The sequence below is a fragment of the Sardina pilchardus genome, chromosome 24, assembly GCF_963854185.1.
Source record: "Sardina pilchardus chromosome 24, fSarPil1.1, whole genome shotgun sequence".
Lineage (NCBI taxonomy): Eukaryota > Metazoa > Chordata > Actinopteri > Clupeiformes > Clupeidae > Sardina > Sardina pilchardus.
The window spans coordinates 25,974,753-26,002,053 of record NC_085017.1 but is presented as its reverse complement, the minus strand read 5'-3'; the positions used below and the strand labels follow the sequence as shown (position 1 = coordinate 26,002,053).

Genomic DNA, 27,301 nt, shown 5'->3' with positions numbered 1-27,301 from the left:
TACATGTCCACTTGGTTTTTTTGTTTACTCTAATGAGGATGATAATGTGTGTCTAATCTCTATCTGTAACCCAATCAATCACCAGCATAGTGCACCCGAGTGTTGCAGGTCAGGCAAAATGAACCTGACCCCTAGACTTGGCACCTCCAGCTCCTCGAATAGCCGCCTTTGTGCCAGCTACGGATTAACCAACGCCAGGTGTTGACAGCAAGGCAATAGGATACAAGAGTGATCAAACAAGAGGATACACGTAAGCATGACCTCAGGTTGACAACAGGCAACTGCCAGGTTACAGCAGTAGCGTGTAATACAACTAATGGCAATTAACCTCACCACAAATAGACAAACAAGTGAGAAATTGTGCCATGCTTCTAGCATCTTTTACTGTCTGTTAGTCTGTCCTCAATGATGGGCTTTAAGCCAACTCAAATATTTCTTCTAAAATTATTTACAATCAATGAATTTCAAAAAGGTCTGAATTGTATACACTCATTTGACTGTACATTTTAGTGAATGAAATGTTACATTAAGAGGCTTTTAATGCTTTTAAAACATATTGCCTGCAAATATGAGCAGGTATGGGACTACAATTCTGGGCCATAATAATACAATGATCTATCACAGGTTTAATTGGGTGATCATCTCACTCAGTGCTTAGATGAGTGGTTATAAGGAAGACACAAGACATAACAGTTCACTTTCGATTTGTTTATTGAATTCTGGGGAAAATCCGATGTTCCAAGGCACTGCTCCTCATCTGTCCAGTCTCCTTCGGAGATGCCCATCTCTGTCTGAACGAGAGAAGGGAACAAGAATATATGAGTCTTGCCAAAGCAAAGGAAAGCAAAGACAAAGCAGTAAAATGGACAAGGATTTCGCTCACCTGAACTCAACTCCGGTTCCATTCAGCATCACAACCATGTGGCACTGACAACCATATGCTTCTTCAGAGGACCTGTTAACACTAACCAACACACACAGGGGAAAGATATGTTTGAACATCTTTGCAACAGGCAGTAGCAAGGTCTCAGGCGTACATAACTGAAAAGGTTGAACTTCTATATATACACACATCATATAGTTCCGACTGTGTTCTATGGTGCAAGTCTGACACACCTGTAACTTCAGTGCAGTTGGGCTCATCCTCCTTCAATGGCCAAAGATCCCTGTGGTAAAAGAAACACAGTCAGTACACAGATACAAATATGCAGCGCAAACCCATCACTCAACAGCACACTTGATGTCCATGAATATACAAGGTCAACTGATGTGATGTAGGCCTTATTAAAGGAAACGAAAACAGGAGGATAAACATGCATTAAGGTTAAGTGAGAGACTGTTGAGCCAGATACTGGTAAAAAGACGTCCATCATTGCCTTAGACAGATGCTGAAAACAACTATGTCATCATCGGGAAATCGTACATCTGAGCTGGATTCAGGCTCAATCACGACATAATGATGAGACCTTTTCAGTAGACCATAAACAAAATCTAATTAATATCAGGTCAAACAAATATTTTCTGATATATGATAGGAATGTCCCATCAACTAATGTGAAAAAAATAAATAAATAGTTCTAACTTATTCTAAATGGCAACTTATTTTATTCCAAATCAATGGACTGCTAGGTTTACCATCTTCTCCAACCTGTGCTCGTCATCTAGGAAGCAGGCTAGTAAAAAAGACGGAAAAGGTAAACTTAATCTCCAAAAACCCCTGAAATGTATAACCGCTAAACAATCAAAAACGAAAATTACACTAGCGGTTTAGTCAAAGAGTAACAGCATTTATCTACCAGTATCTGGTCCAATAGCCAACGCCCAAGGCTACATCCATGATGTGTTACAACATATAGAGTGTGACAGTGAAACGGACATAAACACACAGTAGTGTTGTACACATTTGGTAGGCAGTAGGAGGAGAGCATACTGTATAATGTACTGGAGGAAATCTGACGTAGAGCCAATGGCAGTGATGTGCCAATTTACAGGCAGGGTTGACGGGCTCTGTCTCACTGGCATCTTCTGAGACCGTCGTCTTCAGACACCGAAGCAGGAATGCGTATACACACGTGTGCCATCATAGGCAAACCCTCCCGACCTCAAGAAGTCTGGTGCCAGTTCTACTGCCATACACGTACCAGGACCGCATCACTCTTTCCTTGCACGATTCTGCAACTGCATCGCCTGCTTTCCCTGATGGACACTTCTGGCATCACACCTCAGCTTGGTTTGGAGTCAATGTACAGCAACTGAGACGAGGGACTCCGCATGGGGCATTGCAAATGAAATGGATCACAGTGCAGAAGACGAACACACCTACTGTACAAACACGCACACACCTCCAAAAAAGCTCACAGGCTGGTCCATGCTCACTGGCAAAACATTTCGGTACCTTGAGGACTTTGCGTCAAATTGTGACGTTTCTGACCATTATGATGCTAGGCTTAAGATCACACAGGGCAGAGGCTTGTGCAGTCCAGAGTATCGCACGGTGCCTCCGCAGAACACTGCCAGTGTATTGACAACTGAATATTAAAAAAAGAAGAAAAGAAAGAGATAAGAGTGCACAGAGAGTCAAAGAGTTAAGAGCTGTATGTCCTTCAGTTCTAAGATATTCTAAAACTGTAAAGATGGTGGTCTATCGATTGTATCTGTAGATATTTACAGTAATTAGGAACAGCCAAAATAAATCTCAAACTTCATTATTTTTTTTTTTTTTAATGGTTGAGTAAAAAAAAAATAAATAAACTACAAGTCTAATTATGTAGAGGTGTATTTCTGTTGACCGGTTTACCATACTTGCCATAATTTGGCCAAGGCCTACAGCTTTGCCTATATGTCAGAGGCATAGGTAGCCTAATTATTCATGCAACTGGCCATCGCTAATAAGCATAAATGTAAACAAATAAAAAGGCATGGGCAATTATCGTCATCCCTTTGTGAATAGGGGGCTTGCCATGAAAAAAAAAATTGGAATCACTGCATGCAACGGTGTGTGCAAGTCCTCGTTTCACCAGAATGTGCTGGGTTTTGTCCGCCAATGTTTCCAAATTGACTCATTCATTCATGGTTGCTACTGATTTCAAGTATCCATTCCACAATACCAATTTTTACAGTACTGGAATTGGAACTACAGAAGACGCTTAATTTAAAGTTTCAGTAGTTCCATCTACTCCTTGGACAAATTACTCTACCTTGTGTGAGTGAGTTCAGAACACATGACTTCAGATCAGTGCTAAGGTGGGTGGAAAACGTTTATCACTTCATTAAGTTTTTGATATTTAACAGTGTGCGGCGTCCGCCTCCCTTACAGTGCCAAGGTGGGTAACTTGTAAGTGTAAGTTGGTATTGATATAGGCTGTTGCCGTGAGAATATACAGTGATTCTTTGCCCCACAAGATACAAGATGTCCGTTTGCGAAAGCTAATTTCTTCGACAAAGCTTAGGAGTATCTACAGATGTCTCAAGTTTTGTGTCAGTGTAATTCTTATAAGGCTAGTCATATGGATTTGCCATTTCATACAAAATGAATGAATATAGAATAGGGTGTTCAAAAAGTAACAGTGGAAGGAGTTACTTGCCTCATACAGGAGTGAAGGATGACAACTACTTTGTCTTTCCAAAACCACTTTGTCTTTCCAAAACCAACTCAACCGCCGCAAACATCAACTGCCGTAAGGTTGGAAAACCATCCTCATTGAAGACTCACATCAGGTCGATTCAAAATGTTTATGCTGGTGCAAATCAGACCATTCTTTACCAAGCGCAAGAGTTCCCGTCACATGAAATGCAACTGTAAGCTTGCAATCACATCACATAGTACCAAATACAGCATCAACACACACCAGCTGAATTCAGTGACAAAAGTTGACTTGATGCACTTCAGTGTAAGGTTCACGTATCCCACCAATGTTCTGCACTGTGAATCCATTTCAGAAGTGTGATGGCAAAAGTGCCAATGGTCCCCTCATTACTCCAAGAGACTTTGCAGGGTTATTAGGTCAAGGTTTTTTTTCGCTTTTGTTTTTTGTTGGGGTTTTTTTTATGTGAGACAGGGACGAGAAGACTTACCTCTTATGCTGATCTGTAAGATCACCTGGTGATGCACACAAGTCTTGGCATCAACAGTCCACTGACTTCTGCAGCACTACTCATCCTCATCCATATGCAATCGGCCAGCTGCACCCTCCTACCGCACAGCTAACATGCCGGCACACACTCGACACACAACACACACACATACACACACACACACACACACACACACACACACACACTCCTGCCTCAGGAGACAAGACCTCTGAGAGGAGCTGAGGCCCTGAAGACCAAACGAAGAGAGCCAAGGTGAGGAGAGCTTGACAGATGGGTGGGCTTACGTATGTGGCATCTGTGGAATTATGGAGAAGTCTTGCATTTTCAGAGAACAAGTTGATACAGAAACCTAATACTGCTGGAAATCCCATATAGCATTATGTGCCATGAGTTATCCAAGATTGTCTTTAGCTAAATACTGTATATAGCCTTTATGAAGACGCCTTGCAAACAGGGCTGTGTAATGTGTAATATCAGGAATGTGTACTATAAGACAAACCCTGTGTGTAGTTGTTGACAAAGCATGTGGCATGTGCCACATGCTTAGGTTTACAGTTAGCGCTTATAACTAACTGGCTGACAAAGTTCAGCATCATTAATACTCATTTGTAATCACAATATTCTATAAACTATGGGGCTATCACAAGAGTTGAACAACTACTTAAGGGGCCATTCAGACTAACAAACTTTTTTCACCTCCGGGCACTCCAACTATATCCTAATGGAAGGTTGTGACTGTCTTGAATTTCCCCTTGGGGATCAATAAAGTATCTATCTATCTATCTATCTATCTATCTATCTGTTAAAACGTGCTTTTATAAAAGTGGGGCACAAGCTGCAAAATAAATGCAATTGATTCATTAATTGAGACTTCTACAAACACGAGGCAGTCAAAGTGAAAAAATAGTTGAACTTCTGGTTTAGTTTTGTTAAGGTAAGGTTTTTTTCCGCAACAATGGGTCATTGCTTAGTTGCCTGCCTTAGCAAAGTCAAGAAGCTAGCTATTTAGCTAATTATCACGTATCATAGCAACAGTATCAATTTCCACCTCGCATGCTTTTTAACTCACTTTGGAATACCCTCACTTTGAAGGTGAAAAAAGCAGGTCAGTGTGAGCACTGCCTAATTTACAGTTTCCCACTGGGCAAGATCACCAATCACCCTGTGGTGCTGAATAGGTAGCAATATTTTACAGTCTAATAGTTATTTGCAAACTCAATGGTGAAAGTAAGATTACTATATCATTATTACCAAACTACTTCCTTGTCAGTTCCAGTATCAGTGTGACCAATGTTCTTCTCTGGGGGAGTCCGTATTTGAATATAGATTGCTTAATGTATAGCCAGGGGGTCAAAAATGTTGGAGGAATGTTTTGGATGTGCTTCATTTCAAAATGGGAACAAGGAGTCAATGGTCCCAATTTCCATTTGCATGTTCCCATGTAGGGGTAGGGAATCCGATTTCTTTTGGAGATCAATGGGTTGTGGTGATGCATCCCTCCAAATGTAGCATTTACGGCTGAGGACTTGAAACTGAGGGGTAAAAAGTGTAGAGGACTAAGTTAGAGTAACAGAAAGATGACTAGCTATGTAGGGAAAGTGACCCCTGAATTTTAGTATAACTTAATTATCTCAAATTATGAATTAATTCATATACATTAATAACAGATCATTAATATCTGTTTTTTGTAGGGGGATTATGCTATTCAATATGCCAATAGAACTTGATTTGTAAATTTCAGGCGTTGAGCCACAATTACTGTAGTTAAAGAGACCCTATGCAACTTTTTCAGTCATAAAATCGCTTAGAAATCGTTGTTTTGCTTGACTGACCAGTTTTATCGAAAACAGTAATATTTCCTCCCGCCCCCAGTGTCCCTATCCGCTATTGCAACCTTGCAGTTTGTTCAGGAGACGATCGCTCCCTGTTTACATCTGGAAGGCTGAGACGCGTAAGGAACAAGAAGAACCACGCTTGCAATTTATATATTTATATATAGCCTATATATGTATAAATATACACGCTAAAGCTGTCGGGGAAACTCTGCAGAGAAATATGCAAGCATAAGACGAGCGAAAATGAAAAGCAAAACCAAAACTTGAGATGAAATCGCCAATCCTGCATAGTTTCTCTTTAAATCTTGAGTCTACATGTTCATCTGACATCTTCTGCAGGGAGGAATTTCTACACAGAAATAGCTAGCCTATGTGCCTAACTTAGAATGTCTTCAGTGTTAAGTTAAGTGTTCTTCCATTCACTCGCTTGGTATTTAAAAACAACAAGCATGCTTTCTAGCTACTGTCAGATTCATTAGTCTTGTTCAGTCCTGCAAATTTGGCCAGAAGACGAGTGTGTCCGATTTCCTGAGTAAAGGTTTTCAACCCCCACCCCTTGTGCCACCGGCCCTGAAGGAGCACTACCCAGTGAAAAACACTCCAAACATAGTGGTAAGGGAAAAAAGAAGAAAGTGATGTCTGTAAGTCTGTGCAGGAGTAGTAGAGCAAAAGCCTATTTCCTTATCCAAGGACCAAAAGGTTTGTAACACTGTTTGCGGAACAGGTACTCAGAACATTCCTGTGATTCTTGGAAAAAGCAAAATAAAAGATCAATTACAACAGAAGGCTTGCACGTGTCCTTACAATGGGCTGAGAGAGAAAGACAGTCTTCTGATATGGTACTCTGCACAAAACTGTGCAGGTGATGTTGCAGTCAGCTTCAGAACTCAGTACTTGGAATGCTTCACAATTTTCTTCTTCAAAGAATGTGCCACAAAGATGTTATGATGTCCTCGGTGTCGATCAACTCATGGTTTAAATAAGTCCCCTTCGAGTAACTAAGTACACTTTGCCAAGTATTTTGATGAGGCTACTGAATTTTGCCACTGTAAGCCAAGGTTGGCCTTTAAAATGTGATTGGCATTTCTGGTTAGGGATATTTCTGTTTGGGATCATTGCTGCTTGGGAAGTGGCAGAAGCAAACATTTGGCAAATACAAAAAGCTGCTGTCATTTCAAGCTGCTGAAGAATCCAACTTAATAATTTTTAACAGTGCAATCGAGTTATTATATCCTTAACTCATTCGCTGCCAGCCATTTTCAGTGCAGAGCGCTCCATACTGCCTAACGTTTTTCCAAGATCCACCGAACAGTGAGCTTTATGACTGTAAACACCAAAACTACCAAAAGAAAGAGTGGACTCTTCTTTCATCAGGAAAAAATGCTTTGTTTCTACCTTTCTCCGTTCTTTAGTGGTCTCTTCAAGTAGTCTCTTCAAGGTTGCTATAGACACTAATGGTTGTTATGGACTCTGAACAGGACCGTAGACTTAGCAAGCGAGCACTAGCAAAGTCGTTAGTCAGTCTATAGAAATATCCACATGTAAATGGATCTTACCGTTTAAGTGTTTTCCATGATGTAAGTAGCATATTTATTCGCTGGACCGCGTGCAAACTAGATCCACTGTGGTCGATCTGCTGTGGTGGTGTTTGCTATATGTCTCTGCATGTGGCTCTGCAGGCGGATACTAATCGTTCAAATGGCACTGGCGCCTTAAAGCGGTTTCGGATCGCTAGTACAGTCCCAAGCCCTCCCCGTTGAAAACCGTAATTGACGTCAACTTAAGTGTTTAAATTGACGTTTATAGACGTCAATGGCAGTGAATGAGTTAAGGATACTTCTGCAAGGGGCCAAATCATCATAAATAGTAAAGGATTTAATCAATAGCAGCAAGTTGAGTTATGACTTATGTACGGATTAAACTTGCTTGCCCTTTCAGACAGTTGACCAAGTAAATGTCTTATTTATTCCATGGTTTTACCCTGGCCTCGGGAGATTTTAGGAATTGTGAAAACATTAATTTCCATACCTGTGAACAAAACATGGATTTAATTATAGACAACACTGAGTGATCCTGGTAACTGCACCTACCATACATAATATACTAGATTCGAAGATAAATGATCGATGGCTCTCAACACATGCATTTTCCATATAGCCCAATTAGGAAAAGGCACATCACCTATGAAATACTATACTTTGACATGAAGGACTCTTATAACTCTATACATGACTAACAAATATTTGATGCGATTTCACTTAAGTTCTTCAGACTAGAGTATGTCTCAAGAAAATGTCTAGATGATTATCTTGTAATTCTCGTAATTATTGTAGTTACACAGATAAGTAAGACATTGACATCACTTGACGTTCAGCACAGTAAACAGACGCCTTCATATTCAAATGTCTCACTACAGCTCCAACTACGGGGCTCAATAGTGCTGTTAAAATTAGAACGGAAATCATAACTACTAGTCACAACTAGTTTGAGTAACTAGTTTTTAGGTTCGATCCACCTCTATGGTTGCAAAGGAAGAATCCGCTGACTACACAGACGAGGGGTGGGGTCAGGTATGACCATTTGGTTCATTTGAAACATATACAAACTGCCATGATTCACCTGTTAAGAGAAAAAAAACGCACAGAAAGCCAAACACAACACACAGATATGAAATCAGGATTACCTGAGGGTCCTTTTTGCCACAACGACTGTTGGCCAGCACATATCCAGGTGGACATCTGAGTAATCTACATAACAGATGCAAGGCTCTACTTATCTTCTACACCTGGCAAGCAAGTCCCATAGCAGGGAATGCTTACAGCAATATCTCCTTGGGCTTAAGACTTCAATTCAGAGGTCCCAAAAGGCTTTAAAACTACAACGCATTTATGGAGAAACGGTCAAGAGCCGGTCCTGATTTTTACACTGGTAGGCCTATGGATGATGCTTTTACATCTACAAGATACATAATGTAAAGCTATTTAAATGATACTTTACAAAACAAAAACAATCTAAACTTTTAACTTTTAGAAAAAACGCAACCGATTATCAGGTTGTTCCTGTTTGCTGGGTGGTAGAGACCATTGTGTGACAGCAAACTTGAAGGGCTGTGGTCAGTGACAATTTTCACATTGATACATCCACTGACACTGATACATATATAGGCCGGGTCTACTGCCAATAACTCAATAAATCTTAGTAACAAACTGCTAAATGGACACACAGGAACTCTTGGTCCTGTAAAGCATTCTACCAGTGCATGTCCATTAATGCGGCACAAATTTTTTGTTGCCTACGCTTTGTAGATAAAATTGCTACTTTGAGTAAGGATGGGTGCAAATGGTCTCAGGTACACAACGTTTGAAAGGGGGGGATGTCCTTAAATCTACTACGGTTTCATGAACGAGACCATTACCGTTTTGACTGACTACAGAGGAAGGCAAAGTTTGTGAGCAACAGCATTTGTCTGAACTAGCAAATACTACCTTCCTTAAAGCAGGACTGCAGTTTGTGATTAAACAGCCACATTGAGAAGCGTTATTTCTCTTTGCATTGTACAAACTGCACTTACACAATACCACGACAAGGGCCGTCACTTTGGTAAGAAATAGTAGTGTCTGCTGCTTGCAACTTTTGGCGGCGGAGCGCCATAGCAAAAAAACTTGCCGCCAAGGCAAGAAAATAATAATAAAAAAAGCATCACTTATCTTTTTCAACCCCTTTGCCCTAGTGAGTAGCCCAGGCACACCCATCATGTACACTTTAGCAAATTCAGTTGGTTAACATCAGAGAGGCTCACTTACCACAACAAACCTGCAAGTTAGTATTGTGCAGTTAAGTTAATTAAGCTATTATGTTGTTGAGTAGAATTGTAGATGGATGAACTATGTTGAAGACTTCATGTCAACTAGACCTGTATACTGTCAAAATGTTATTTTTTGCAAATAACTTGAAAATGTGGTAAAACGCAGGCCACGTTAAAGAGTCGTCTGGTTTGGATATCAATCCATGTATCTGCAATGGTGAAAACAACGTTTCCAATGAAAGCTACACCTGACACGGAACTTCGGGGAATTCACAAACATATGGAAAGTTGCTGAGCAGTTTAACTTGTGACCCAACAAGCTGCACGCACTACCTAGCCTACACAGCTAAGCTAGGTAGTCACAAACTCTTGCCAAAGGAGAAGCCTGCTTCAGTGTTTGCATCTACAATTCCTTTTCAAAATAAGTCTTCACACTATGTGCATGCCTTTCAAGTTGGCAGTCATAGATGGCTTGGGAAATCTGTAGTTCACAGGAGAGAATGAGTTTTAAGTAAAAAAAAGACTTAAACAATAGCATTTGTATTTATTGCATTTTATATTTTTAAATAGAATTTCTTTATGACTTCTACATGACTACCTTCAATTGATTGCACAATTGTACACTTAAACTGCAAATTTATAGTGATTATTTCTGTTATGTTCAATTTTACCCATGGTCAGGCAGATTACGCAATCCCAAACGCAACACCCCCTCAGTCAGTTAATCACTGCCTCCACACAGCATATCCTTTTATCCGCTAGAAACACCAGAGCAGAAATGTAGTTCAAATTTGTATTCAAAACTTGCATGCAAAAAAGATTTTGAAAATGAAGAGGCACTCTGTTCAGCAATGACCACACTGATCACGTCTCACATTCCAAGACGTTTAAGTTTTGTCTACCATGCAGAGTACTTTTTGCGGACAATACCTAAGTTGTGGTGAAGTTGCGCTCCGACCACTATAAGGCAACATAATCAAAACCAGTGGCGGACCGTCAGGGCCTTCAAGGCCTTCTCTGAAGGCCTAACTATTTCCAAACCAATGAAAAATACTAGTGTCTTTAATAACATTTTACTTAACCATTTATTATTTGCTCCTGCTTCTCTCCCCGATCGTTCTCGACTACTACCGCTGTCGGCTATGTGATTTGATTGACAGACTGTCTGAACAAATAGCGAGAGTGTGCGATATATTTTCATCCAATCCCATGAGTTCCCTTGTTAAGGCCCGCATCAGGCCTTCACAAGGAATCACTGCGTTTACGGTACCTAAGCAACCATTAGAAATCATATATTTGGATTCGGGTTGATTGATGGCTACATCTGACTAATTAGCCAATCAAATCGACCTATTATGGCGAGGTAGGCAGGTCTGACTGCAGCTAGGCCTGCAATGTTCGAAAAGAATACCCGGAATCGTTCATCACAAATGTTAACGCTGTTTGAGGCGTTTACTGTCTATGGCTTGACGTGAGGAACATCTTCTGCCAGTGTCAGAATCAGACTGGACTTCAGTGGATAAATAAATGTGTCATACTGACATGACTATGGTTATAGTTATGAATAGTAAATAAACCATCATTAAGCAAAAATAATGTATAGTGTCAGCTGGACTAGCAGATATCGATAGTGCTACACATAACGTCAGCTATAACTCTGCACGTAGCTGGTCACTGCAGGAGTTGGTAAGTTTTGTTTCATGTTTATTTCATAACACAAGACTTTAAATAGATGCTTGTTATCTGGCCCTTTACTATATAACAAACGTGTTTTAGTGCTGCTTGGTTACGACTAGATTGTTAGCTTGGTACGACTAGATTGTATGCTAGCTTGAAGTTGTGTGCGAGTTGATGAGACTTTGGTGAAGCTGTCGGGATCGGCATGTCAAACTGTCATTTGGTTCCCTGCCTTCCAAGGTCTGGTTTACTGCCAGTCTACTGCCCTGCTAGTTTAGTCCGACTTTTGATCTCTTTGAGTTTTGTGGAAATTATTGGTGAAATCCGTGGCATGGCCATAACGTGAGCTGAGAATAATAAGGTTCTATCTCCACTTTTGGTCTACGTTTTGTGACTTCTATGTTTAATATCATGGGTGGTGTGCTGTGACATTTTCTGTTGAGACATTTCTCATAGTGTACCGTGAAGGTTTGGCAAACACTGTAGCAAAGATACTGACTGTAGCCTAGCCCTGTAGTTCCACATGACTAGCTTTTGAGTAATCGGAGCAGCAGCGAAGCAACTAAAATAATTGCACTGTACACGCTACAGCTAAATAGAAGAGCTACTAACAGTCTGAAGCAAGTAAGCCGATAGCCTAAATATTTCAAGTAGGGCCTAGTCTGCTCAAACCCATGCTGCTGATAAGGATAATGGCCAGGTCCCAATAAAGATGTTATGTTTACCAATAAACGATGCGAAATTCAGCTCGGACGTATTTGTTTATGTAACGAAAATAGTGATACACCGACTCGCGTTAGAAAGAGAAAACATTTCTCTCCCACTGTGAAATGCAGGGAAATTGCACATTTTAACCTTGTAATGTAAAAAAAATCTCCGGGGGGATCCCCCCGTAACGCCCCCCTAATTTATTTATTTATTGCCAAAAAATAGGCTAGTCATATTGAAGGCCTAATTGTTGAACTCACGGTCCGCCACTGATCAAAACCCTTGTTGCACCCCATGGCATCCACATAATGTGGCCTACATTTTACTTGTACTTTATTTCATTACAGTTAATAATCGATAGAATTCGAAAATATGCGTTGCTGAGGTTTAAATTTGCGTTCCGATGTGTCTCCTACAGCCCCGCTCAGACATAGGCCAATGTTATATCTCCCACATTTGCAGGGTTTTGATACAAAAATAAAATTTCATTCGCAATGGCAAAACCGATTTAGCCCAATAGCCTATAAGAAAACATGTCAAATTATTTTTGATCTTGCATTAGAACTAATTATACTTAATCTGTAAGCAACACTGACATTAAAGTGCAAAAAGAAACAAGTGAGGACTCTGGGCTTGAAGCTCAACCCCAAAGAAAAGCCTTTGTGCAGGCAAGGGATGCTAAATACTAGTAACATTTGGCCTAATATTATTCTAGTTTCTGTCTTTCCGAAGACTCCAAACTGATGACCACGCAAAACATAAGCTAACCTGCAATAAATGACAGAGCAAGTTTTGTCTTGGGAAATACTTCAATCGAGGCAAAGCTATTCCTCGCACACTTACAATTTCCTCAAGGAGCACTACAGAACATCACATTAGTATTATACACTACAACAGAACTATTACTCTCACCATACTATTGTCATATGTCTAACAAAAAACCCTATAGTCATTTGTACATGTTCTCTTGTCCCTCTATTTCTGTTATCAAATAGGCCATGTGAAAGAAAGGTTAAGTAAATTAAAACCTGTGTCTAAAGAATAATTAGTGTTACTGTTATTTTAGTAGACTACATTAACAATGAATAGGCCATCAACGATAGCAACCAAAACCTAATGTCTGGTTGCCAAGCTGGCAACTACTTTTGAAAGTTAATGTTGAGCCCTGGTTGCCCCATCATCTCCATATTAAAATTTGGTGCAACATCCTTAGCAAATCACCCTCGACCTCTCCCTTTGAATATTCATCGAAAAGCAACTGCTTCTAAACATGCAACATCAATCTAGGCAGGCCTGTAATAAAATGTGCGCCTTTGAACTTTATGCTACATTAAACTAAATTGGAAAATTCAGTGGATGATCGCATCCACCAGCTAGAATGGCTAGGAGCCTCAAGTCTTCATTGGAAGTCAAGCTCCATCAATACAAAAACGAGCAGTTACATCTTCCCCAACTTCGCCAGGTTAGACATTACTGCCATAATTTAAATTTTGTCATGATAGACAATAGACATACCTGTTGCTTTCTAGTTGTCCAAGTTATAGCCATACATTCAAAATACAACACAAGACAGGCGATATTCTCATTGATACTTTATTACTGTCAGAAAAACATTTATCATGACGTAGTCCAGTTTGGGAACTCACACTGACTAGTGTTCATTGTTTGAAGCATATCCATGTCTGGCATTATTTGAACGGATACAATTTCTCAATTGTCCACAGACTAATGCTCTTTAAACTACAGGACTATAAAGGAGCCTTTCCATGACCAATAACAGTTAAGCTCACTCAGGGCGATTTAGCGGCTTCATTGATATATACAAGGTAACAAAACGGCTCATTTGGGCCAATTCTTATTGCGAGAATCTGTGATGGCAGTAGCCCCTTTTACTGTCCATACATTAAAAGGGTCTTCAAATGTGACATATATTAACAGAAGGAAGTAACAAAAAATAATAATAATAATGGTTACCTTCTCAGGCTAGTTTGTTTTAAACGCATACAATATTGAAATTTCACCATAAAGAATTGAAGTCGTGAAGGGTTATGATCAATTGTGATCTTTAAAAACAGGCCATTTAAAATGTAGCCTATTATTTAGGCAAGCGGTTAGGCCCGTCAGCTACTTTGCTATTCTGTTTTGGATTACAAATAATTTACATAATTTTGGGATACCTAGGCCTACTATTGAAATACTTTGTTAGATCAAGTCTTGTGCAATTACTCAATTTCTCTCTGATCTTGCTGTGCTCTCCGTAAAACCCATCCATGCTACCATGCCAAAGCACCGTATAGGATAGGACTGCTGAAATCTGCTACACGGCTCAGTTTTATGAAAGCACCCTGTCCCCCATTTGTGCCTCAGAACTAGTTAGCCATTCGCAGAACTACCAAAATCAACATAGAAAGTTTGAAAATAACCGTCTGTACTCTTTATTGTGAAGTTACAGGGTTTACTTCAAAAGTTAAATGGCACAAAACAAAAGACAACCATAGAAAGGTAAGATGAAATATACCATCACGTCACGTCACATCACAGAGCATGATATAGTGGAGGGACATGTCAAGGGGAAGGGCAGGTCAGATGACCACTAATTTCTTAAAGAATTCCCATCTATCCAAGCACAACATAAAATGCAAAAAAAGGAACTTTGCCACAAAACAGACAAGACTTCAAGCTTAAAATGTAATATTGTCCTCATATACAGCAAATTATGACTGATGACTCAATCTAGACAAAGCGCATTATATCAAAAAAGAACTGATAATAGCTTTAAAACCGAGGCTTCTTGGCAGGCCCATCAAACTCCTCGCGCACCCGCCCAAACCCTGGGTTATTCGGGCCCATGCCTCTGGGGCCTCCTGGGCCTCCCTGAGGGAAGCGCTCATTTCTCTACATTTCAGTTCAGCAAACCACACAGGGTTCAGTGGTCAAGAGAGTGAGTGTGTGTGTGGTTGGTGTGTGTGTGTGTGTGTGTGTGTGTGTGTGTGTGTGTGTGTGTGTGTGTGTGTGTGTGTGTAGCAGTCCATTTGTAAGGCCGAAGAAAACAGTGTATTGAATGTATAAAGGAACATAAAATGGCAGGCGTCCAAGGAAAACGTTGGTTGAAACAGTTCCAATATGTCGATCCACAGGTGCCACAGGTAACATAGAAAAGGAAGAGAGGGTAATGTTTCTGTTAGTCAAGTCCTAAATCCAAACTTGCTCCAAGAGTCGTGGAGAAATTTCATAAGACAGACCAAATGCTTTTCAGCTTAGGAGGTCTGCCATATTCTCCAGACACTTTCAGATTTCTTTGAATAATCTCATTTGATGGGCCTCTGGAAAAGATGACGTCTGACTTATTTTGTTTGTCTGCATTAGCCTCCTAAGCTAAATTCATTAACCTATTTTTAAGCTCTATTTTAAAGCACTATGTTAATTCAGCAAGGCTTCTGCACCATCCTATATTTGGTCCACTAAGAATCTTTTTATATTGGTAAAACAAAATGTGACCAATATAGGTAATGCTAGCAACTCCATAGATTGGAGCTATGGGCTTGCATAGACACCATTTTGATGGTCTGAATGAAAATCTCATCTTTCAGCTTAAGTAAAAATAAAAACATATGTAAAAATGAAATAAATAAAATGAATGAATAATGATATTGTTAATAATAAATATAATAATAATCCTACAAAAATGTCTCTTGAAACCCCACCACTAGTTGTAGTTCAAGCAGCTCCAGGGCACAATAAAAACTGACATGAACACTAACACTAACACTCACTGCTAAAAGCGAACGTCATTTACTGACGTCAAGTCTTAAGTAACAGCTCAACTGATCCTCCAGCTAGTTGGACAATGTCTGAATTTGCCTTAACCATGGATAACATTTAGCCATGACAGGCCACTCAACTACAAACTGGACTATTAGAATTAGGCCTAGGCTACTGACTTACAATACAGCAATACAGTGCATGGCTGGGTGACCGAGTGTGATATCTGAAAGGAGTTACAGCTGAATCATTCTTGAACAATCCAACATCATATTGAAGGTGAAGCTGGAAAACTCCCCAGATTCAACAGATTACAAAAAAGCTGATTGGAGTTTGTCAATTTGTAAAGAAAAAGTCAGCATTGCATCCATCAGCTCTTGATGGCGTCAACCACCACAATCCTTACACTTGAAAATACTTATGCGGCCGATTGTACATATCACTTCTCAAACTTTACATGCCACAAATGTTTTAAGAGGTGTAGTGTAAAATATAGGGATTTTAGATTTGCAAACTACTTGCTCCATTATACATTATAAAATAATAGTATCTCAGGTAGCCAAATTCAGACATAGTTCCAATTATGGAGCAGAAGCAGTGGCCCAAGGACTAATGTATGGGCCTTCAATTTACTTCAGACATGGTGCTGTAATGGGGAGGGGTGTTAATCATGACTGACACAGAAATGCTATGATTCACTCATCAGGCAGATCATAGTGTGTATGCTTCAAATAAAACAGTATGTGAATAACTGCTAATTAATTCAAATGTATGCAAATAAGTCCTACAACAAGGTGTGGCTAATAGGAAAGCACAGGAAAACATAACATCAAAAAAGATAACTTCAGATGAGCCAACTACCAACTAAGGGTGGAATGGTTCATGAACTCAGTTTAGCATATAGTCAGAGTTCAGTTAATAGCTCAGTGCCATGTAGTGTAGCCTATGTTTTTATGGTCTTAAAAAAAAAAACACAGATCGGATCAGCTCTTAAAAGTTGTGGGGCAATCCCGCACATCCGTCAGTCGGTCATAATTTGCTTCATGGTAGGTTCATTATCAATTAAGCAAGGGGGGGAGGTGGTCACCAGTTATCCTTTCAAAAAGAAATGGCACCAAAGCCAAAAGCAGGAGCCTGCTTTATCTAGCACAAAACTGGCTTATTTCCACAAAGAATAAAAAAGTAAGCTTTCCATTGTCGTTAACACTACAGCCTTCCCAGCTCAAAAAAGGGGGGAAAAAATAGTTAATTCAGTGATGAAACATTCAGAGATGAATACTAGTGAAACGCTCTTATGCCATGGAGAGTTCATTCTGAACGTTGTGCCACGGTCAATCCAGAAAACGAAAAAGAAAAAAACTGGCCTTGTTGACAAACAACCTTGAACATACTAATCCATGAAGGCAATACTGAAGTTTTTTTTTGTTACATGCACCACACAACCTAAATGTAAATATCCATCGCAATTAACAGTTCAATCTCACTTGTTTCAGATGAGTCGAGTTGCTTGGACATTCTTTTCAGGTCATGCTTTTATACTCCCTTACATACACTAGGATAGTGTACGCACACAGAGAAGGTTTAACACAATCTCTGAACATCTTTAGATCTGTCAGGTACTTCAGCCACAGGGCTACTTAAGTCTGAAACACGGCTGAGGTGTACACAAAATAAGCAGTCACATCAAGTTCCTCAACTGAAAATAAATGGCAAGTCAACCCCTGAAAGGGATGCAGGGGACTAAAAAAAAAACATTACTGCAAACAGTCAACCTGCACTAATGCCCTTCAAAGCTTCTGTACTACAGAACGTTACAGAGGAATTACAAACACTGCAGCACAAGAGGTCCATTCCAAAGTGGCCTTACGGGAGACACATTTCCAGGATTAATTGTTGCATCGCTGCAGAGTAAAAAATAAGGACACAGACCATTCTGTACACGCACATACAAACCACTCCATTCCATGTGGTAGCTAAGGGGCATCACAAACAGTGTGAAGATATTGAAACTAGTTGAAAACCAGGGCTTAGTCCAGGTGCACATTGTGCAAAGTGAAACCTGCCTGTCTTCACTTCACATTCCAGACAGGACTTACAAATCGCTGACGATACCAAAATCAGAACAGCATCTCAAGGGTTTAGTACAGATTGACCCGCTCTGCAGTATTCCACTGACCACCTAGTTGAGGAACTGATGTTGACTGCTGGACAGTGTACTCTCAAAGACTAGATGTAGAATGACAGGCCGAGTTCAGCATAAGGGTGTACTGGCTTTGCATCCAGATATAGCCAAGCGTAAGAAGGGGAGGGGGGGGGGGGGGGTGTCTTGTGAAAGTAAATAAATAAAAACATAAGCCTTCACACAAATACTTTCACTAATGATAAGTGAAAGCAACATTCACTCAATCACACACGCTCCAAAAAAATTCCCATGAAGGGATACATTACCATTTCGCCCATCAGTCCACCAGATGGAGCACCACCGCCAATGCCCCCATCGAAACCAAGCCCACCCAAGAACTTCGGATTTGGTGTGCCAAAGGGAGTGTCTAAAAAGATAAAGATTCATAAACATCTGGACACAGGCAAACAAACGCAAGATAGGTCTTCACTGGAAAATAACGTTTTAACACACATGAGTGTTTACATCTGCCCAAAAGGCACAACTTCCACCATAGCAAATAAAGGTAAACAGCGTTTGGCTGGTATTGTTAAAGCTATAACCGAATGCGGATTTGAAATAACATCAGCAACCAGAATTGTTATGACACAGCCCTGACATTAATAACTTAATAACCAAGTTAGCCATAAAATTGCCATCCTCAGACAAAGTTTGCATATTAGGATGGACAATGGATGCGTAATTTTCTACAGGGCAACAAAATACTTCTCGAAAAATGACAAATAGAGAAGAAAATAGATTTAGTGTAATTTTCCAAACAGCAATCATGGGCAGACTGTCACACAAATAGAAAGCTAAATATGGGGGGGTAGACTGTCACACAAATAAAAAGCTAAATATGGGGGGGAATGCAGTTTGATAAAATATAGCCGTCATGTCAGTGACCCTTCACTTCCCACAGAATAGGCCGTCTCATCCTACACCATATCTGAAATAGGGATGAGACACGAATTTCGATTTTTATAATATTCGATCTACGTTCGAATATCAAATAGTTAATTCAAATACCATTTTCGCCATATCTGAATTAAGGGTGGGGGAAAACATGGAACAGAAATGAAGACGCAAATAGGCTATTTAATGTAACGCTTTATTCAACCTGAAGGTACGCTGGAGAGTAGACCTACTGTTGTATTCTAAAATAACAGAAGAAGAAGAAAACACAGAGTGAATAATCCATAGGAATAATCCAGAGACTGATAGGCTACGAGTAAAAGTTCAGCATTAGACTCGTTTACATTAGCCGTTTTCCGACAGGCGTGTATAATTTCCGTAAGGTTCACAGACTTTTCATATGTCCGTATAATCTACTAGCCTACCGGAACTTTTCCTGTTGCTGACTTAGAAGGCTAATGTTGCCGCCGCAGGTGCTATGTGAACGCAATCGCGAAAAAATTCCACACCAAGTAGTGATGATCGGAGGAAGTAGGCCTATTAGGTGTATTCAAAGCGCCCTATGTCACTGTATGTTCCATCTCTAACACGCTGCAGGGAATGCAGCAACTCTCGCTGAATCCACCATGCTCCCGGTGTAAAAATGTCACTCTAAAAGTGACATTTTTACACTAAAAGTGATCTGTTAAGGCCGACTGTGTTCTTTCATAAATTAAAGGCTGTTTATCAAAGAACACCATCGGTCTTAACAGAGCTCTTTTTGAACATGCCTTTCGGTCATCGTGTTTGTAGGCTACGTGAGTACTATGTGTAGTAGTGATGCGCGGGTCGGCCCGTAACCCGCGGACCCCGCGGGTAACCCGCGGGTCGGGTTGGGGCGGGTAAAGAAATGATCACTTTATTTGCGGGGCGGGTTGGGGCGGGTCATTTAAAACAAAATTACATTTTAAAATCCATGTATGTTGCGTGCAATTCCCTATAGCCTATATTAAATGAACCGTATGTAGGATTGTGGCCAAAACAGGCTAGCCCACTGCAATTACTTTCAAAATAGTTGCGCGGCGTATCGCCTATCCCTCCCCTCTGAGTCGCGGTTGCCAGCTTGCTGCAGGATCCAACAGGAACAGCAACAGCCTGCTAGCTTTCAATGGCAAGTGCTAATGTTGTTTTCCTCAGCATAATGACAGAGAAACAAACTCTGATAATGCATTGCTAACGTCAGCAATGACTAGCCGTTATTATTTCCCAAACAATTCCTTAACCTACCTTTTCAATTCAATGAGCCACCTCCTCCATATGGCTCCACATAACGTTACTTTGCACAAACATGCATAACTTGTTTGTTCGACTGTCATAGGCTATTTGAAATGTCAATTTACACTAAGTAGCTTACAAGTAGGCTAAGTTAGCCAAACTGATGAATCTTTATCTGTCCAGGAGCAAATTAACACTGACTGTCTTCAAATTCTTCTCCGTTTTCAGCCGCCTCAATCTCCTAAACAAATCCTTGTTTTATTTCGGACGTATTTCGTAGGCTATAATGTTTAGCCTAGATTACAAACGCTGCTTTGTAGGTTTTTGCTGTGTATTTCTAGATTTTTTAAATGTGTAGCCTCTTGTTATAACGACCTGATTATCGTTCATATTCATAATCATAGCCTTTGTTGTTGCCAGTTTACAGGCGATGTTTCCAAGCACTTACAATGCCCAGTATGTAATAGTCGCTGGTGCGGGGCGGGGCGGGTTGTGAAAATAGATACAGTGGTGCGGGTCGGGCTGGGTCGGGCCAAATAATTTCATAAAAGCGGGACCCGCGGGTTGAAAAAATACCCGACCCGCGCATCACTAATGTGTAGGCCTACGTAAGGAAGAGGGAGGGGGTCGATTTTCGATTAATATTCGAATAGTTGTCATCGATTTTCGAATTGTGTTTTTGGCAAAAAGTCACATCCCTAATCTGAAAACAATTTTCATAGTTGTATTCTTGGGTGTTAACGGTTTCCAAAATGAAGAAAACAAGACGGGGCGGAGGGTTGGCTGCTTACCTGCCAAGATGCCAGCACCCGTCTTCAGCCTCATCTCCCGCTCTCTCTGTAAATAGAAAACAAAAAGTCAATTAAATTGCCACAACAAAGTCTGCCAGAGCAACTCAATGCTCCCATCTAGTCTGAAACATAAGACCTGAGGTGCGTTCAAGTTCACCGAACTTAGGCGAACATAGGCAAACGTTCGCAAACAGTATTCCGTTAGCCTTGAGTTTTTGGCGAACGTTTGCTAACAATCGCAAACAGTCTGAGGAGGTGGTGCGCCGCGAACATACAGTGGAACTGGACGTGAGTTTGACGAACGCAACAATGCAATTACTGTTAGAATGGAAGGTTAGCACCAAATCGTTCAAATTTAACAGTTCAAAGAAAACATGTTCACCTCAAACGTTCGCCTATGTTTGCGAATTTGAACGCACCTCTGAGGTATGTTCAGTGAAGTGTGTGAAACTTACGTTGTCCATGAAGCCTCCCATCCTGTAGGACTCCTCGCGCTGGCGTCTCATCTGCTCCTCCATCTCGCGCTGCCGCAACATCTCCTCCTCGCGCCTTCGCCGCTCTTCCTCTTGTCTGCAAGGCAAAGTGGTCATGGTATTCAAACTGGTTACTCGGGTACCAAGGACCACCCTTTCTTTCCCCCCACCACTTTTTTATCTCCAAAACGTTTCAGACCCCATGATTGCATTTTAGGGATGAGGTCAAAAAAGCAGGGAAATATACACAGCACGAACATCATTTTGCCAACACAAATGAACCATGATTTTCTTTTCAGTTTACAATATGTTGTTAATAACTTGAGCGAACAAAGTATAATATTCACCACATTATTGAAAATAGGCCTATGATAATATATAGCCTGCCCTCTTACCATCCTCTGGGCCTATGTGCAAAACAGTGAATCATGCGATTGGCCTACTGATATTGAAGCCGACTTAAGAGGTTGCAACTTGAAGGTTGCTGATATTTCAGTTCCAAAGAGAATTACACCTCCCCCTCTCCTCCCAAAGTAACATTGTACATCCTACACATTTCTTCCTAAAATAAATGGTAGGCACTAACTGTTATAGGCTACTGTAACAGGATTGTGTGGGCTACATCACAAGTTTTACAAGCACACACGCGCTAAATGAGGAGCTAGAATTAAAATGCAGACTGAGCCTTGAAATGGGCAACTTCATAATATGATCAAAGATCAATGTATTGGCCTTTACAGTTTCATGACTTCTGCTGAAAAACAAATAGTTCACCACACTGAACTTGAATCAATCATTGTTCAGAACACAGCTGATCAACGTCTACATCTAATCTACAGATTGCGTGGGTCTCATTTTCAGGTTGGAAAATCTGGAATTCCAGATTAATCCAGCAGAGTCACATCCTTGAAAGAGACCAGTTTAAGTCTAATCCTTTAATTACCTAAGCTGCATCTCTTTGCGTTTCTGCATTTCCTGGTTATGCATCTCCTCCATGCGGCGAAGCTCCTCCTGGCGCCTCAGCAGATCTGTGGAGAATAAAAAACACTAGTTCAGTACAGACTTGAACACGGCTGGTGTTCCATAGTCATTTCAAGGCTTCATTTGCAAAATGATTGCCCAGATAACACTACAGTCCAGAATCAAAACTAGAAGAGTAAAATTGACAAGGAGGAGGCAGAACTGGAACAGTAGTAAAAAAAACATTTTCTAATCTGGTTTTGCCGGTGTTCCTTAACACAATAGTTCCTTCGTTATGATAAGCAAGTACTGTTGCAAAGGCTTGTCACCTATTTTTAGTCGCCTAACGAACAAGGCCTCATAGTTATACCAGTTTGTGACTTCATTCGTACATAAATATTGTCCCGGAACCAATGGTGCCGCTATCAGTTTTTAGAGTAACGACACTTCGTTCCATCACAGTCACTTTCCAGAACATTTTTGACACTTTCAAATGGTTTGTAGAGAGGGGCTGGACGTAGGGACACTTTTGTGTCAAAAGTATTTGCATGCACATTACAGCAAGCAACCCACTCATTTTGACCTACGCTGTAGGTCAATTAAGTTAAATTTGTGCAGTTCAAGGTCCAATGTTAGTCCTGAAACCGAGATTCACGATTTTAGCCACAAACATCAGCCAGCGCAACCATCCATTAAGATTTGCTATGGGTACAGCAATCAACCAATTCAGCAAAACATGCTGAAATCTTAGCTTTAAGGGGGCACCACAATGTGCTGAGCTCACAGCTAGGTTGCTCTTGGTTGAGGTAATATCCCAAAGTTTGGACTCAGCACAAAATACTTCTGATTTACAGCACGCTGCAGTCAAAGTTCAACATAGGTCAACTTGGGCCATGACACATGCAGGAGCGGCAAAGCAAAGGACATTTGAGCCTTAAGTTATCATACATGATTATGTCATAGTCCTATAGGCACATTGACTATTTTAAAATCTTCAAAAGCATAGCCCACACCTGAACACTTCAAGCCCTGTCCGCTGCGCCGAGCAAAGCACTAGTTCTTGCACACGGCGAGCCATTGAAAATAGGCTTCATATCACATGAACTATACCCATCCTTATTTCCTAGTAACATTTTCTTTTTTTAAATCTAAATGTGTAATCTGTAGGAATCAATGAACAGAGTCTGTTCTGGACACCCAATCTTAGATAACAAGGGGCAAACTGTTGATTTATGGAGTAAATTCAATGCATAAATCTACTGCCAGTCAGACCTAGTTCAATAATAATCCTAAATAAGGCTATATGATGAATGCCTGGTCAAACTGGAAACCCACACACCTTGACGCAGCATATTGGCCTGGTGCTCGTGGAAGGCATCCTCCATTTCACTTTCCAGCTTCTCCCGTGCCTCACGGATGTTCTTCTCAACCTGTTGTCGCTGCTGCTTCTCCATCTCATCCAGAGACTTCCAGCGCTGGGAGTACTCAAACTCAAATGTGCCACGGTGGGCGAAGCGGGGAGGCTGCTCGCGTTCTCTGTGGGGACATCAATTAGTCAGTAGATTGCTGGGGAAAACCTTATGCAATGAAAGCCATACTTAGAGACTGTCAGTTAATATACCCAAAGCACCATACAGTGCAAGCTACAACTGTTAACAGCCCATGAAATGAATCGATATCTTCTCTACATAATTACTACGACGGCCTGTCACGGAGACTGCTTGTAGGCACACTGGTGAACAGGCATAATCCTTACTTCTGATATTTGGGGTTCTTTTGTGCAAGTTTCTCTGGCAAGCCATCCTCATCATCATACTGTTCAAGTGGCTCCACAACAATTGGGCGGGGTGTCCTGAGCGAGAGAGAAAGAAAACAGACCAAAAAACAGACCAGTATGGGTTAGTGAAGATGCCTTCCAAGTGAAACAAAATGTTTTTTTATAACGTACATAAATATAGCCTTACGTGGTCAGCAAGAAGACGCCATCGTTGCAGCGGTCAATGGCCTTCCTGGCAGCAGGCTTGTGGGCAAACTCAACAATGCCTTTGCCAGTTGACCTTCCACGGTCATCAACAACAACCACTGCTCTCTCCACCAATCCAAACTGAGAAAAGGCTTCGTCCAGCAGCTCATTAGACACGAAAGGAGAGAGGTTACGCACAGACAGGGCAGCAGAGTGTGTAGCAAACCGCACCCTAAGTTGCCGTCCCTTCATCGGCACATCATCCAGTTCTGCTTTAGCAATCTCAGCCAAAGCACGCGACTCCTGGGAAGGATAACATTACAGAATATTAAAGACCATTTTTACAGTTCATTCATTGAACTTGGATATTAACAAATGGCATTTAAATGCAGACGAAAGACGTTAACAAATCTTACCAGTCGGATGAAACCAAATCCCTTGCTTTGGTTGATGAAAATCTCGCTAGGCTCCCCATATTTTGAAAACAACTTCTTAAACTCAGCTTCAGTTATGTCGTTGGGCAGGTTTCCAATGAAGAGGCGGCATCGCTGAGTATATGTCTTTTCACCGGGTCTCCGAAGCAAGGACAATGTGGCTTTCAATTCCTGTGATGGAAGAAAAATAAGAACCACCTCTAAATACAACACTTAACCAATAGGCTACCATTACATTGACTCATCCACCTTAAAATTAATGAGTCGACCAAAAATAGGTCATGTAAAGTTAATCGTTTTAAGCCATGTTGTCAGGTGCATAAAAATTGTGGTCACAGTCTGGAATTTTATCTAACTAGCAGACGAAACACGGGGAAAATAAATATCTAACGCACTTTAAGGGCAATTAGCGGTTGTGCAAATTAGCATGTTGACCATTTCACGACGCGTCTTTAAACACAAAATGGCGGCCCAGACAGCAAACTTCGACTGCATAGAAGCAAAGGACAACTCTTAGCTCAACACTGCTACAGCACGTTGTGCTAATTAGCATTGCCTGACGTAACATTAACGTTAAGCATTGTATTAAAACCCATTTCAATCTAACCTTCAACACCATAACCTACCAACAACCGGGTAATTTTAGGTATCCAACGCACGGGGAAGTTGTCTTAACCACAAATAGCTAGGCAACGATTTATCAGATTAGCCAATGTTAGCAAGGTATCGTTAGCAAAAAAAAAGTTAGCATAATGCTATCGATAGCTAACATTACGCAGTTTACAAGACAAAGAATGGCAATGTTGCTACGTTAGCTTGGAACTTATGTCGGAAAACAGATCAACAATACATTCATGTCCATCTATTTAGTTGGCAGAATTTAAGATAATCAGATTATTCATTAGCATTACCACTGTTTAAGTCACATTAACTTACATGCGGCTGGTCGCCCTGGTCGTTTTCAGGCTTTGGTTGGATGGGGTTAACGTTAGGTTGCGGCTTGTTCATACCCGGGCCTGGTTTATGGTCGTTACCAGCTCCTGGTTTGTGCTGGTTTTTGTTGTTTGCATGGCTCTGTGGAGAAGTAAAGTCTTTCTTAGCGGGAGGAGGCGATTGAATCTTCGGTGGGCCTGCATTAACGTTAGCACTAGCAACGGCCTGCGGCGTTGGTGTTTTGTTCTGAGCAGCGATGGGAGACTGCTGTACTACTTGGACGCCAGGTTGTCCACCAGGCCCTTGTGGCTTTTGAGGAGTGACTTGATTTGTTTGATTAGCCTGATTGTTAGGTTGTTTCGTTAGAGCTGGTCCAGGTTGAGGAGGTCCACGGTTCTGAAAAGGTTGATTCTGATTTCTGAAATGTGGACTAGCACCCATTGCACCTCTCATTCCTGGGCCACCGCCACCTCGACGCTGAAATCCTCCTCCACGATTTCTGAACCGATCCCGAGACATAGCTACTTGGTAAACAACGTATTCTTTTAAAAACAAAATAAATCAGGGTTATTCACAAATTCGACACTACGTGAATAGCCTGTTAAATATAACACAAGGACAGCTATTTTTCAACGGCCGTTACCTCCGCTGCACAGTCCTAAAATGGCTGCTGGCTGGCGTACTTGTTTTTGGCCTTTGTCCGTGTGACTACGTATTTTAACTCCACCCACAGTTCTTGAACAATGCCAGACGTCAGAGCATCTATGAAAAGCGTCTATCAGAGACGGTTTATAAAGTCTATACGATCTTTGCGTCTATCTTCCTAGGTTAAACATGAGATACATCTACAATGAGCGCAGTCCAATATTAAAGACCAATGTGTGAAATACAAGTAGAACTAGCCTAGGTATACGGGAAAAAAACACAACCCCAGAAAATAAGCTATGAAACAGCTTCTTTGGCCTTCTGAAATTCCTAGGCCTGCATCATGATTTACTTTTTGTAGTTTTTTGTAGGCCTATAAAGTATAGAGGTGAATTTAGTTTTTGCCTTGATCAACTTGTCACAATAAATATCCTAAGAGTAGGCTGTATTTTTGTATAGCACAGATTGATTTAGAAACACCACAGATTTTGAGTGGAGTGCTCTACATTTTCTGCACAGCTTTACATCTCTGACCAATATTCTCTGAATCAATACTCCATCTGTCTCATATTGATTGCAGGCACAGATGGCTTTTGCCTACCCCTTGCTCCTTGATTCACCACCCACTTCACCTGGCTGCAGTGTGAAGATCGGGACTGGGGTCAATATGGGCGGGGCTTTACGTTGAGCACGGCCCACACTGACTAGGCTATCAGAGATTTTCACAAGTGTTTGATTCCACCCACAAATGGCCCCTGGGCACAGACGTGAAAAGGCCTCCCTGCCTGCCTCAGAAATTTGATATCTCAGCTAAGGTAGGGAGGTCCTGTCCAGTGGCATACAAGTAAATTGCAGTAGGCCTACATTTAGAAAAATAACCCCTTTAATGG

General features: G+C 41.0%; 1 protein-coding gene across 2 annotated transcripts; it reads right to left on the bottom strand.

Annotated features, from left to right (window-relative positions):
* Positions 1–693: 693 nt before the first annotated feature.
* sfpq (splicing factor proline/glutamine-rich) lies at positions 694–26,438 on the bottom strand. 2 transcript variants are annotated; one of them, XM_062529149.1, is made up of 12 exons: positions 25,770–26,438; positions 24,816–25,004; positions 24,401–24,702; positions 24,193–24,288; positions 23,776–23,972; positions 22,420–22,504; positions 21,459–21,573; positions 21,004–21,049; positions 18,331–18,431; positions 1,117–15,015; positions 884–964; positions 694–791 (listed from the first exon to the last, which is right to left on the bottom strand). In XM_062529149.1, the coding sequence occupies exons 1-10, from the start codon at positions 26,283–26,285 to the stop codon at positions 14,896–14,898; spliced, it is 1,767 nt and encodes a 588-aa protein (XP_062385133.1). In that variant the 5' UTR covers positions 26,286–26,438; the 3' UTR covers positions 694–791; positions 884–964; positions 1,117–14,895. The 2 variants fall into 2 exon arrangements, with proteins under 2 accessions (XP_062385133.1, XP_062385134.1); XM_062529150.1 differs by having other exon boundaries at positions 1,117–1,166.
* Between the last annotated feature and the right edge of the window lie 863 nt (positions 26,439–27,301).

Excerpts from the sequence above, each read along its gene's own strand:
- sfpq (XM_062529149.1), bottom strand. The coding sequence starts at position 26,285 with ATGTCTCGGGATCGGTTCAGAAATCGTGGAGGAGGATTTCAGCGTCGA. Across the intron at positions 25,005-25,769 it reads ACCAGGGCGACCAGCCGCAT|GAATTGAAAGCCACATTGTC; the intron begins GTAAGTTAATGT and ends CTTCCATCACAG. Across the intron at positions 24,703-24,815 it reads GATTTGGTTTCATCCGACTG|GAGTCGCGTGCTTTGGCTGA; the intron begins GTAAGATTTGTT and ends TATCCTTCCCAG.